The 11,714-nt window shown below is 55.7% G+C and overlaps 2 protein-coding genes across 2 annotated transcripts; both read right to left on the reverse strand.

Annotated features, from left to right (window-relative positions):
• Positions 1-980: 980 nt before the first annotated feature.
• Positions 981-5,121, reverse strand: TRIM65 (tripartite motif containing 65). Its single transcript, XM_054393740.1, has 6 exons — positions 4,675-5,121; positions 4,154-4,249; positions 3,850-4,083; positions 3,196-3,367; positions 2,780-2,860; positions 981-1,513 (listed from the first exon to the last, which is right to left on the reverse strand). Exons 1-6 carry the CDS (start codon positions 5,119-5,121, stop codon positions 981-983), a joined length of 1,563 nt encoding a protein of 520 aa, XP_054249715.1.
• A 1,898-nt stretch (positions 5,122-7,019) lies between these two features.
• MRPL38 (mitochondrial ribosomal protein L38) lies at positions 7,020-11,699 on the reverse strand. Its single transcript, XM_054393827.1, has 9 exons — positions 11,633-11,699; positions 11,251-11,430; positions 10,293-10,421; positions 9,741-9,949; positions 9,320-9,392; positions 8,734-8,779; positions 8,225-8,383; positions 7,724-7,860; positions 7,020-7,639 (listed from the first exon to the last, which is right to left on the reverse strand). The coding sequence occupies exons 1-9, from the start codon at positions 11,697-11,699 to the stop codon at positions 7,503-7,505; spliced, it is 1,137 nt and encodes a 378-aa protein (XP_054249802.1). The 3' UTR covers positions 7,020-7,502.
• Between the last annotated feature and the right edge of the window lie 15 nt (positions 11,700-11,714).

Consider the following 11,714-nt stretch of genomic DNA (forward strand, 5'->3'; position numbering starts at 1 on the left):
TTCACCTGCACCTTTGAACATGGTGCCCAGTTTTGCCCCGTTAGTCCTCACCAGCATCCCCACAGGGCAGGGGGGAGATGCCTGCGGCCTCACCCTTGGAAAAGCTTCAATCAAAGCTTTGGATTTTCTCCTGTGCCAGATCACCCTCGGGGCAGAGTTGTAAGAAACCAGATTTCCTTATCACTGCTGTAAATAAGGCACCTTCCAGTTCTGCTGCCAAGCAGGCATGATGTGGGGCTGGTCCCCATGAGGGCACAGAAGGGCAAGATGAGGGCCTGCAGGGATGGGTGCTTGAGCAGGGGCACCCAGCTCACCCCCTCACCCCACCCCCTCCAGTGCTGCATGGTCCAACAGCTGTCAGTGCTGCACTAAGCAGTAGGACAATCAAAGTTTTATTAGTGCAAGCAGCTTCATACAAAGAGCAACTGCAGCAGCACCCAAAAAATTGCTCTGCTACATCTAGCAGACGCAAGAGGGGTTGGGGGAGCAGGACCTGCCTGCATGTGGGGCTGGGGGCACACAGGGCTGCACCTCATGGTTCATCCCATTCTCCAGGGTCCTCCTCACCCCAAATCTTCCCCAGATCTGGCCAGGATGGGATAAAAGAAAAACCCAATTCTTGCACACTCAGTCCCTGCTCCTTCCCTTGCCCCATCTGCAGGGTCAGGCACCCACACATGCCCTCATGCACATGACCAGGGGCTTCACCCCCCATGTTGGGGCCACAGTCCTCACCCACCAGCCTTCCCCTGCCTTAACTTGTGCCACCAGCAGGGTCTCTGCTTGTGCAAACCAGAAGGGGTTAATCTGAATGCCTGTCCTCAGGCCTTGGTAAAATACTTCACCCCAGTCCTGCCTGGGCACGGGGATCCTGCTCACACCAAGACATCGGCGTCCCACTCACACCAAGACAGTCCCTGGCTGTAGCTTGGCTACAGCACCAGCCTGGGGCTCACCAGCCCAGCTAAGAGAGCTCCAGCTCATTCCCTGTAGCACAGTGTCACCTCTCTCCCCTCACACAGCCAAAAGACAGGATAAAGGGGCTCAGTGAAGATGCTGTGGAAGGAGTAGATGAGATGTGTGCTCTCCCCAAGGCCATAGAAGGAGAGAAGCCCGTTGGTGTAATCCAGGCTGACCCCCAGGTTCTTGTACAGCCGCTCCTGGATCTTTTCTGCCTGGCCCTTGTGCCAGGCCAGGTAACAATCCTCCCGCACCTGCAGCCCCCACGAGCTCCCATCCAGCCCAATGTTGAACTTGTGGCCCTGCTGCCGCTGCCAGGGGAGACCAGGGTAGGTCACCCCCAGGATGACAGAATGGCTGGAGAGCTTCACCTCCCAGTAGTGGTGGCCACGGTCGTAGCCCTGCGTGCACAGCACCTGCCAGGGCTCGAAGCGGGGTCCCTGCTCCTGGCGCCTGCAGACCGCACCGGGGCTGTGCTTGGCTCTCCGGTGGCCTTTTGACACCACCAGGTACTTGTTGGCTGTCTCGGGATCGAAGGTCAGGTTGCGATGGTCTGGGAAGAGGAACAGCAGAGATGGGGCTGAAATGCTTCATGGGAACTCGGCACCCTTGGTGCCAGCCCCCCACAACGGTGTTGAGGTTCAGCTGCGCGGGGGGCGCTCCCAAAAGGGAAGGGAATGAGCTGCAGCCAGTCTGGAGGGGAAGGGGAGCTGGGTGGGATGTGACACCTGCCCACCTGCCTGCTAGAAGGGACAGAAACAGCCCAGAAATAGCTGGTGAGGCACCAAGACGTGGGCCCTTCACCATCCTGGTACAACCCTGCCCACAGCCAGCAAGAAGGGGTGGCTCTGTGGTCATTTTTGCTTGCTTTAGGAGCAAAAAATAGGAGGAGGTGGGGGTAGAGGGGGAGAAAAGCAGGCAGCAGGTGAGCCAATGTGGCACTGCAGGGAGTCACTCTCCTCTGCACAGGCTGTGGTAACTCACCTGGGCACCAGCACCTCATCTTCCTCCCACAACCACCTGGCCAGGCCAGCTATGCTGGGCTCATGCCTGCTACCCATCAGGAACTGGGTTTTGTCTCCTGTTGATAACCCTGAGAATGGCTGTTGGGGCCTGATAGAAGGAATCCTCACAGATCCCACAGGCATTGATTGTCTCCCTGGCAAGAGTGACATGATCAGCATGCCCTACATGTTATCCAAACCTCTTCCCAGATAGGAAAAGGAGCAGTGAGGAGGTCCCTGAGGAACTGGAGTGGAATGGGCCCAAAGGGGGAAGAGAACACCAAGGACTGTGGCTGGGAGTGCTGGGGATGGAGATCCTTGGACAAAGTGTAGTGATTACAAGCAGGGCTCTATGGATGGGGCTTAATTCTGGACTGGTACTGTGCTGTGAGGGGTGGCTGGGGCACTCACAACATCCCTGTGGGTCCTCACTTGCCAGCTACCTGCAGGAAAAGGCTGTGCCTAAATATGGGATGTTTGGAACAGGCACAGCACTCCTGCCCAGGTGAGATGCCCAAAGTGGGTAAAAAGGAGAGGATGGAGATGGGGAAAGAACTGGGGCAGTGACTGACCCAAATTCCACAAGAAAACATTCTTTGGTGCTGCTAATCACCCTGAGTGTCCCCCAGCCCATCCATCCAAGCCTTACACCACCCCATTCCAAATTTGAGTGGGATTGAGAAAGCCAGGGAAGGAGCCCCTGTCCCCACAACCATGACCACCCTTCTCCCAGGAAAGAGCCCAGCTTGGGGATATCTCTGCTTCTGGGGATCCCAAAGCAGTGCTGTCCCTCCAGATCCCCATGTTCGCCTCACCCTTCAGAAGCTCAGCTCGGAGCTGGCACTTGGGGAGAGAGGCCTCCACCTTCACTGCTGTCCCATGGAGGTGCACTGGGCCTGTGGAGGGTGGGGACAGGCATTTTGAGTGATGTCACCAAAACATTTGTCCTTCTTGGCTTCAATGAGAGGAGGAGGAGGAAGCCCATTGTATCCAAGCCTGGGAGCAGGCATGTGTCACTGTGGTTCAGCTTTGCCAGCCAGGAGGGGCCACAGGGAAGCCACCTAAACTCATCCCACCCCCATAGTACCCATCTGCTGAACAGCAGATATGTGTCACCATCCCAAGCCTCTGTGCCTGGCAACCATGTCCCCAGCACAGTGACATGGGGCAGGCTGTGGTTCAGGATGAATTGCAGCACTTTGGGGTGACCCTGTGTGAGCAGAAGGGATACCTTGGCCAGCAGGGTCAGGGGCTCTGGGGGCCACAGAGCCAGGAAGGTCCACCAGCAGCAGCCTGGAGATGTTGGTGAGGATCTCACTGCTGGGCTTCACAATGCTGTCCAGACCAAACTCCACAGGAAGCAGTGCCTCTGGGCTCTCCAGGGGTGGGAGCTGGTGGAACTCCTGTGGACAGACACCCATGGGGAGGATGGACAGCTCCAGATCCCATCCACACACGCTGTGTCTCCCTAGGGGATGAGAGGACCACCTCCAAATGTCTACTGCAGCTGGTGTGCAGGATCAGGGGACAGACCCAAGGGGAGCAGGAGGCTGCAGGAGCAGAGGGGATGTAGGGAGCAGAGGGGATGTGGCACAGGACTTGGTGTTTTGCTAGTGTTGGAAGAGCTTTGCTGAGTGGTTTGGGGTGGGATATGCTGCCCCATGGCCCTTCAGGCAGCACAGCCACTCTGATCCAGCAGGTGCCTCCCCAACTTTTCAGGGACTCCCCTGAAAGCAGCTCTTCCCTGCAGCCTCAACACATCCCTGAGCCATGCTGAGGATGTGCTCCCACTGGGAGAGGAGTCAACCACACAGCTGCCCTCACCAAAAGGGTGTGAGGCTGGCAGAGCCCAGGCATGGAGAGAGACTTAGCACTGGGATGGTACCTGAAGGAAGGTCCTGTGGTCAGGACAGGCCAACAGCTGCTGAGCCCTCTCTCTGTGCTGGCCCAGCACGTCCAAGCGATCCTTCAGGAGGTTCCAGTTCTCCCCTATGCGTCCCAGTGCTGCTCTCTCCTCTTGCTCGATCCTGGCTGTTGTCTGCTGCTGGAAATCCTCCAGAGCTTTCCTCAGGACAGTGAATTTGCTCAGAATCACTGATCTGTGCCTCTCAGAGGCATCCTGGATGAGGAAGAGCCATGAGAGCCAGCGTGCTGCCATCCCTGTGCCCAGCACATGGTCCCAGCTTTACCTTGATGCTGTGTGTTCGCTCCTCCAGCTCCTGCATCTCCTGCTTGATCCTCTGCGATTCCTCCTGGGCTTTTTCCAGGATCCCTTTCAGTTGGTTCTGCAAAGGGAGGCACCAACACCCTGTTGTGCAGCCTGCCCTGCCCCCAAGGACCCCTCCCAGGGCTGCAGGGCAAGGCTTGCAGGGAAGGAGAAGGCTTGGGAAGAGTCTGTGCCCAAGGTCACTCTGCAGTGAAGCCCCGAACTGCTTTTGCCCATTAAGTCACAGATATAATGGCACCATTCATCTGGTGCTGCTGGCTTTGCCCAGCTCTCTGCTGCTCCTGCCAGCCTCAAGAAGCAGGCACGTGATGGTGGTGGCATCTCCCTGGCCACAGCCCGTGCCAGCTTGGCACACACAGGCACAGCACATCCCCGTGGCAGGGCACAGGACAGCAGAAGGGATATATCACGCTGTGCCCAAGCTGCCACGACTCCCCCTGCTCACTCCCCCCTTGCCCTAGCCCTGCCACCCATCGTCCCCACCTGCTTGTCGGAGTGCTCCTGCTCGCAGAGCACCCTCCGGTGCCGCTGGCACTGCTGCAGGGTGCAGACGCAGCAGATGCAGCGCTGCTCGTCCTGGCAGTACAGTTCCAGCGGGCGCCCGTGCTGCGGGCACACCTCGCCGTGGGCCACCTCACACCTCTCCGTGCCCAGCACTCGTGTCACGCCAGCCCGTTCCAGCTCCACCACGGTGCATAGAGTGATGTTCTTCTCCAGCTCTGGGCGCTGCTCGAAGTCCCTGCGGCACTCGGGGCACTTGTAGCCCTTCTTGGCCCCGCCGGGCACCTGCTCTTGCTTGTGCCAGTGGTCGCTGATGCAGCGCTTGCAGAAGTTGTGCCCACAGGGCAAGGTGACGGGCACTCGGAACAGCTCCAGGCAGATGGAGCACTGCAGTTTATCTTCCAGCTTCCCCGAGGCGGGCAGTGCCATCCTGCCTGCGCCGCTGATCGGGGTGAGGGGAAGGACCCCGCTGAAGACACCAGGGCAACAGGAACAAGATAGAAACTCAGCCGTGCAGAGGAGGAAGAGCCCAGAGGTGACGCCGAGCCCAGAGGCGGGCCAGAGCTGCGGGTCAGGCGTGCTCTTAAAGTGGTACCCAGTGAGCACCCCTTTGGCCGCATTGGCAGTGCCACTCGCTGTGGAGATAACAGGGAGGGCTTGGAGCTGCTCCCTGCGGCGCAGGGGTAGCACGGGAAGGCAAATGCCAGAAGCTGCCGAGGTTCCTGAGGGAACTTCCTGCCATCCTTACCTCTGCCAAGGCTGAGTTTCCAAGTAGAGCATGGCAGTCCTCTCTGGCAGACAGCCCTCAGCATCTGCCAGCCTGGGAAGCAGCACAGAGGGGCACCCACCAGTGCTGCAGCCGGTGGCACGGGCTGTGACATGGCAGCAGCCAGCACCACATTCCAGCCTTGCACCTTTCCGTGCCAAGCTCCAGCTCCTGCTGTTTGTGCATGCCCCTGTGCACATCCACCACTCCTTTTCCTGGTGTCTTGCAACACTCATGCACAGCAGCTCTCCAGACCTTAAGAGATGTCACATGGGCAGCCAGTCCCTGTGCAGGTGGCAGGTTGGGAGTCTTCTGCCTGGAGGTGACTGTGGTGCCTATGCACCATGTACCTTCACCTTGTCTTCATACAGATCAGCTTCAGGAGAAAAAGCTCCCAACCCCTCCAGCCCAAGCTTATCTCCTCACCCTCACAGACAGGCTATCACTTGAGCACACAGTCCCAGGCAGTTGAACACTGGCCAGATGGCCTCAGTTTATGATGGTTCTGCAGCCTCCTCACACATGTGGCTTTGCTTTCACCCCTGTAGGTGATGGTGAGGAGGTCAATGCAGCAGCAGGGGCACTCACCAGTGAGGTGCTGGAGGAGTCAGAGCAGTTTCTGCTGCTCGGAGCCACCTCCCAGCCCCTCCCTATACTCAGGAGCTGACTTGAGATCTGTCAACTCCCAGCATAGCTTTAGCCCTCAGAACATTCATGTAGGCTGAATGCAAATCCTGACCAACTGGGTGAAACCTTACCTGCAGTAGCTCTGAGGCCCTTAACATGAGAAGGACATGAATCTGATGGAGCAGATCCAGAGGAGGGCCACAAAAATGGTCTGAGGGCTGGAACCCCTCTGCTATGAGGACAGGCTGAGAGAGTTTGGGTTGTTCAGCATGGAGAAGGTTCCAGGCAGACCTTACAGCAACGTTCCAGTACCTGAAGGGGTCCCACAAGAAAGCTGGGGAGGGGCTGCTTCCAAGGGCATGTAGCACTAGGACAGGGGACAGTGGTTTTGAACTAGAGCAGGGTAGATTAAGATTGGACATTAGGCAAAAGTTCTTTACGATGAGTGTGGTGAACTCTGGAACAGGTTGCCCAGGGAGATGATGGAGGCCCCATCCCTGGAGACAGATTGGGGAGCAGGCAGCTGCACCAGCAAGAGCATGTTGGTATTGGGGGGATGCACAAAGAGCCTTGCAGAGCAGAGCAGAGCCTCCCACAGCTGCAGTACAGGACTGGGAGCAGCAGTGCCAGGCTGCCACTGCACCTCTGCCCCTACCCATACCAGGCACGTGTGGTCTGGGGAGCAAAGGGACAAAGACTGAGGTCCACTTGCTTGGACAGCTGTTGGGAGAAGCCAGCTCCACAGACACTGACCTCATGCAGCTTTACCACCCTCATAGCCACACTCTTCCCACCCAACAACATCCAAGAGGGGAAAACGACCACAGCCAGGTTGCTTCCTTCCCTGCATCCCGCTGAGCTCCCCAGTTCTGCTGCAACTGATCTGATGCCAAGACCTTCCCAATAAAGACAGCTCCTGCCACTGTTGCTCAGAGTGTTTAATCAGAGGCATCTGTTCAAGAGGCCTGCACAAACCAAAGCAAATACAGTCCTCAACCACAACACTGGGAAGAGGAAACCCAGGCTGGCCTGGCTCTGTTGGTTCCAGAAACAGGCAAAAGGAGAACTGAGATCCTTGCAGAGAAGCAAGGCAGGGCAGCTCAGGGGGTACTCTACCCTGCCACCCCTACTGATCAGCTTTGCAAGTTTTTAGCCTGGCCATGGATTTGTCATTTGTGAGTGTCCTTTTAAGTAGCCTTCTGACCACCCATCTGCCAGCACTGCCAACCTGTTGCCCTCAGCTGCACAACTTCCCAGCATAGGGAGCTGGAAGCCGAAGGGCTGAGACTTTCTTTTTTCTCTCCAGAGGCACAGGCAGCTTCCAGCTGCAGAATGTGAAGGCAAGGAAGCCAGCAGCTCAGTCTGCCAGGTCAGCACCCCAGTGTACTGCAGAGCACCTCGAGAGGAGGCCAGGTCCCTAGTAAATGCCATAGGTGGGCTCCTGGGTGTCTCGGTATCTGTCCAGGTACCGCAGGGGCTGGTGGCGCGGGAACTTCACCTGCGGAGGATGGTAAACAGGCGGCCGCACGAACTTGAACACAGGCTCCCTCATGTCTGCAAGGGGATGGTGCAGAGTGTTAGCCACGTCCCAGCCCACAGACAGGCCCCTCCAGCATTCCCACTCCCTGCATTTCTTACTGAGAAGCTGATGGAAGACCCGAGTGACGGAGCTGTCCCACTGACACTGGAAGAAGGCCAGCCCCGCTGGGGTCATTGCATCCTCGTGCTTTCTGTAGAACTCAAATGTGCTAAAGGTTCTCATCTTGAGGCTGTGGCTGGAAACAAGACACAAGAGCTGAGGTGAGCCTCTTCTCCTGCAGCACCCCAGTAGGCAACTACTTCCCCATGTCACCCCAGAGTCTGTAAAACACAGGTGGGAAAGGAGATCATGCAAAGAAATCCTCCCAGCTTCTCCAGCTCTGCACAGCTCTGCCCCAGGCAGGGCAAAGCACTTTCTTAGCAGCCTGTTGTAAAAGAACAGGACTGGGATTGTGGCTTCAGGTGACACACAAACTCAGAGCAGCCCCAAACAACCCTGCAGATTAGAAGGACCTCTCTCCTGCTGCAGTAACAGGCATGTGATCATAACAAGCAGTAACAGCCAAGCCAAGTGGCCGTGCAATGGAAAGCCTGAATTACCAGGGTGTGGGCCGGACATCCTCGCTGAAATCTATGGGGAGGTCTTGCTTGAAGAGGAGGAAGACAAAGCGATGGTAGCCAGTTCCCATGGCAGGGAAGGGGGGCAAGTAATGGCAGATCTCCTTACCCAGCTTGATGTCGTTGCCTGGGATGTTTGTTCTGAACACAAAGAAGTTTAGCTCGCTACAAATCCATGAACTTCCCACCCAGGACTGCAAATCACTCTGTGCTACGTTTTGACAGGATTTATGTCTAGTTTGAAAGTGAACAGAAGGTAGAGGCTGCTTTCACTGGAGGAAAGATCATACCCAGTGATGTGAATGCCAAACAGCTGCAACACCTGGAGCTACTGCCTCTTCAGCAGGACCCAAGAGTAATGGGAGCAGCACCACAGAAAGCCACAGAACAGCTTTAGCAAATACTTAGTCCTGAGCTCTGCTGGAGCAGTTTCTGGCTGCTCCACCTGGGCTTTCTCTGAGCTAAGCAGCATGGAGCTCTGATGTACTCACACCAGCCAGTGGAGGTACTCTGAGTCTGCATCTCTTAAATGTCCATCTGCAAAGACACACAACAAAAAAGGTGACTTAGGGACAGCCTGGTGTTTGCATCAACCCCAAAGTGAGAGTGCACAGACCTGCTTTGAATGGAGGGGGCAGCTCAGCACCTCCCAGCACAACCCTTCTTGGCAGCAAAGTAATTCATTCTTATAAAGGTGAGCTTAAAATGAGAAGCAAAGAGCTCTAGAGATGTAATCCCAAGATTAAAAGAAATTCTTGGTCAGCTGTTTCACTGCTCAGTGCCTTGGTTTCTCAGAGTGAAGAGAGTCAGCTAACCTTGCTCCCATGCAGGCTGCCAAAGGAGAGGTGCTTGGGGGTAAACCAAAGGTGGTAGTCAGGGAATTGTGACACAGGTCCTGTTGTGCCACTGTCCCATATCCCAATTGCTAGATAGCTGAGTAGGCTTTAATCTTTCCTGCATAAGAAATATGTCTCTATTTAACGGATGCCGCATCATTGCTGGCTGTGCATCTAAAAGAAACAGCAGAGTAGAACAACTCAGTTTAAATATTTTTTTTAAGAAGAACTTCCTACTCACCCAGATTTGTGAGCAACAAAGTCCAGAGAGAGCCTTTATCTGCCTCATATGACACTGCAGGGGGCCTGGAAGCCTGAAAGAGCAACATAAAGAGAATGTACATCACTCAAACACCAGGTTCCATTAAGGCCAGATCATGACTCTCAAGGCAAAGAGTATGAACTTGTCATGGGCACAGCCAGGATGCAACACAGACTGGGCACAGCTATGTCACCAAGTAACCCAGCTCCACCCCAAGTTGTTCATAAACAAACAACAATCCTGCTGCTAAGCTCTGCCCCTGCCATGCCCAAGAAACCTTTCCTTCATCACACCCTTGCAAAGTAACCCCCCCAGCATGAACCACACCCATTAGAAGCATCCAGCACAAACACGAAGGCTTCCCGTGGGGTCAAGGCTGTTCCCAGCTCCCCTCACACACCTCTGATGGAGTCACCATGTTCCCATAGTAGACTGGCACGAGGTCCTCATCCTCTTGGCTGTACTCCACCCTCAAGGCAACCCTGGGGGTGAAGGTGGCTCCCTTGAACAAGTCACGGAAGATGCCATAGTGCTCTGCCAGGCGCTGTTTGTGGAAGGGGCCACTGGTCCGCTCCCACTCGGCTCGGACCTCCGCCAGGGGAATCAGCGCTGCAAGGAGAGACAAACACTGCAGCTGTGTGCAAAGCTGAGTAAAAGGACTTAGGGCTATGCTGAGGTTCACCACAGCTCACAGACAACTCCAGCTTTTCATTTTGGAGCTTTTTTTTTTTTTTTTTTGTCTGAAGAAACCTGACTGTTGAGCTGGGTTTTACCTCCCCTCTCTGCTGCCCTGGGACACGGCAGGGTCGCTGCGGTCCCTTCAGTGGGATCTGGGACAGAGGAGCAAGGGTGGGGATGGCAAGGGAAGAGCCAGGCACGCTGGGGATATGGGGATGTTTCTAGTCAGGCCCTGTGGTGGATAGGCCAGGCAGGGAGGCTGTGGGGCACACACCAGTCCGGAGCCGTGCTGCTCTTTCCATCTCAGCGTTCTGGTGGTTCTCCTTCAGGATCTTCTTTCTGTCCTTGATTTCCTTTGCCCGTGACTGCTTTGCACGTGGCAGGCTGATGTTGGTCTTTGGCTCTTCACAGAGAGAGGGGTGAAAAAAAATCATGGACATGAAAAATCTGAATACCCAGAATGCCCAAACACAACCCCCTGCAAAGCGTTAGAGAGTGTGTGAAAGAGATGCAAACTTGAAGGCATTGGAAACTCAGTTCTGCAATCTCTGCCTTTCCTCTGGATCTCCACACTTCTCTCTCCTCCTTCCCCAATTCTTCACACTCCCAAGCCCACAGTTTTGCCACCTGGTGAGCAGCAGTCTGCTCTCTGCAGCTGCTCACCAGAGTGGCCAAACTGTATCATTTGCTGCAGGTCTAAAACTCTGGGTCCTGGTCTGCTTTCTCTAATACCAAGTTCAAAGCAGTAACTTATTTACTCCATTTCATGTCGTCTGGCAGGTCCTGGCCAGCTTCCTTCCTTCCAGAAAACTGCCACCTACTTCCCTTAGAGACATTTCATAGAATCACAGACTGGGTTTAGTTGGAAGAGACCTCTAAAACCCACCTAGTCCAATTCTCCTGCAGTGAGCAGGGTCATCTTCAGCTAGAGCAGGTTGCTCAGAGCCCCAAACAAGCTGACCTGGAATGGTTCCAGGGATGGGGTATCTCCCACCTCTCTGGGCAACCTGGGACAGTGTCTCACCACCATGTATTTTTTTTATCTGTTGTCTAAATGCCATTTTAAAATTCATTCTTTGCAAGCTTATACACCAGAGGAAGGCCAAGCTCATGCCAAAGCACCTCACCAGCTCTTTACAGGGCAGGTATGGGGGCACACCCCTGACTCCAACAACAGGTTCCCTGACCACCAACAGTAAAATCCTGTATGACACTGCTCCGTCTAGGAGTACCTGGTTGGGGGCTGGTGTACTGTCGGTACGATTTCCACCAGTGTGGCTTCCTGCTCTCCTTTTCTGCCAGCTTGAAATAGCGACTGAAACTGCGGTATTTTTCCAGCGTTTCCAACTTGCTGACATCAATATCCTCGTTGGGCATCGGCCCCAGCGGAGCTGCCCGCTTGCAGAGAGCAGCTGGAAGCGGAAAAAGTTTCCGTTTAATACAGAGAGAGCAAGAAACAAACCCGAGAGAGTCCGGGGCGGGCTGAGAGGGGTAACGCGGTCTGGCACCACTGCCACCGCCGCCTCCCCGAGCCAGCCCCGCCAGGTACGCTTTGGGAAACACCCTCCCACTGCCCACCCGCAGGGAACCGGGGCTCCCCGGTCCGTATCTCACCGGCTGTGCCGAAAGCCCGCCCGCCCCGGAGGCCGCAGAGGGCCGCGCTCAACAAGGGCGCCGCCATGCTGGGCGTCGCCTG

The sequence above is a fragment of the Indicator indicator genome, chromosome 29, assembly GCF_027791375.1.
Source record: "Indicator indicator isolate 239-I01 chromosome 29, UM_Iind_1.1, whole genome shotgun sequence".
Lineage (NCBI taxonomy): Eukaryota > Metazoa > Chordata > Aves > Piciformes > Indicatoridae > Indicator > Indicator indicator.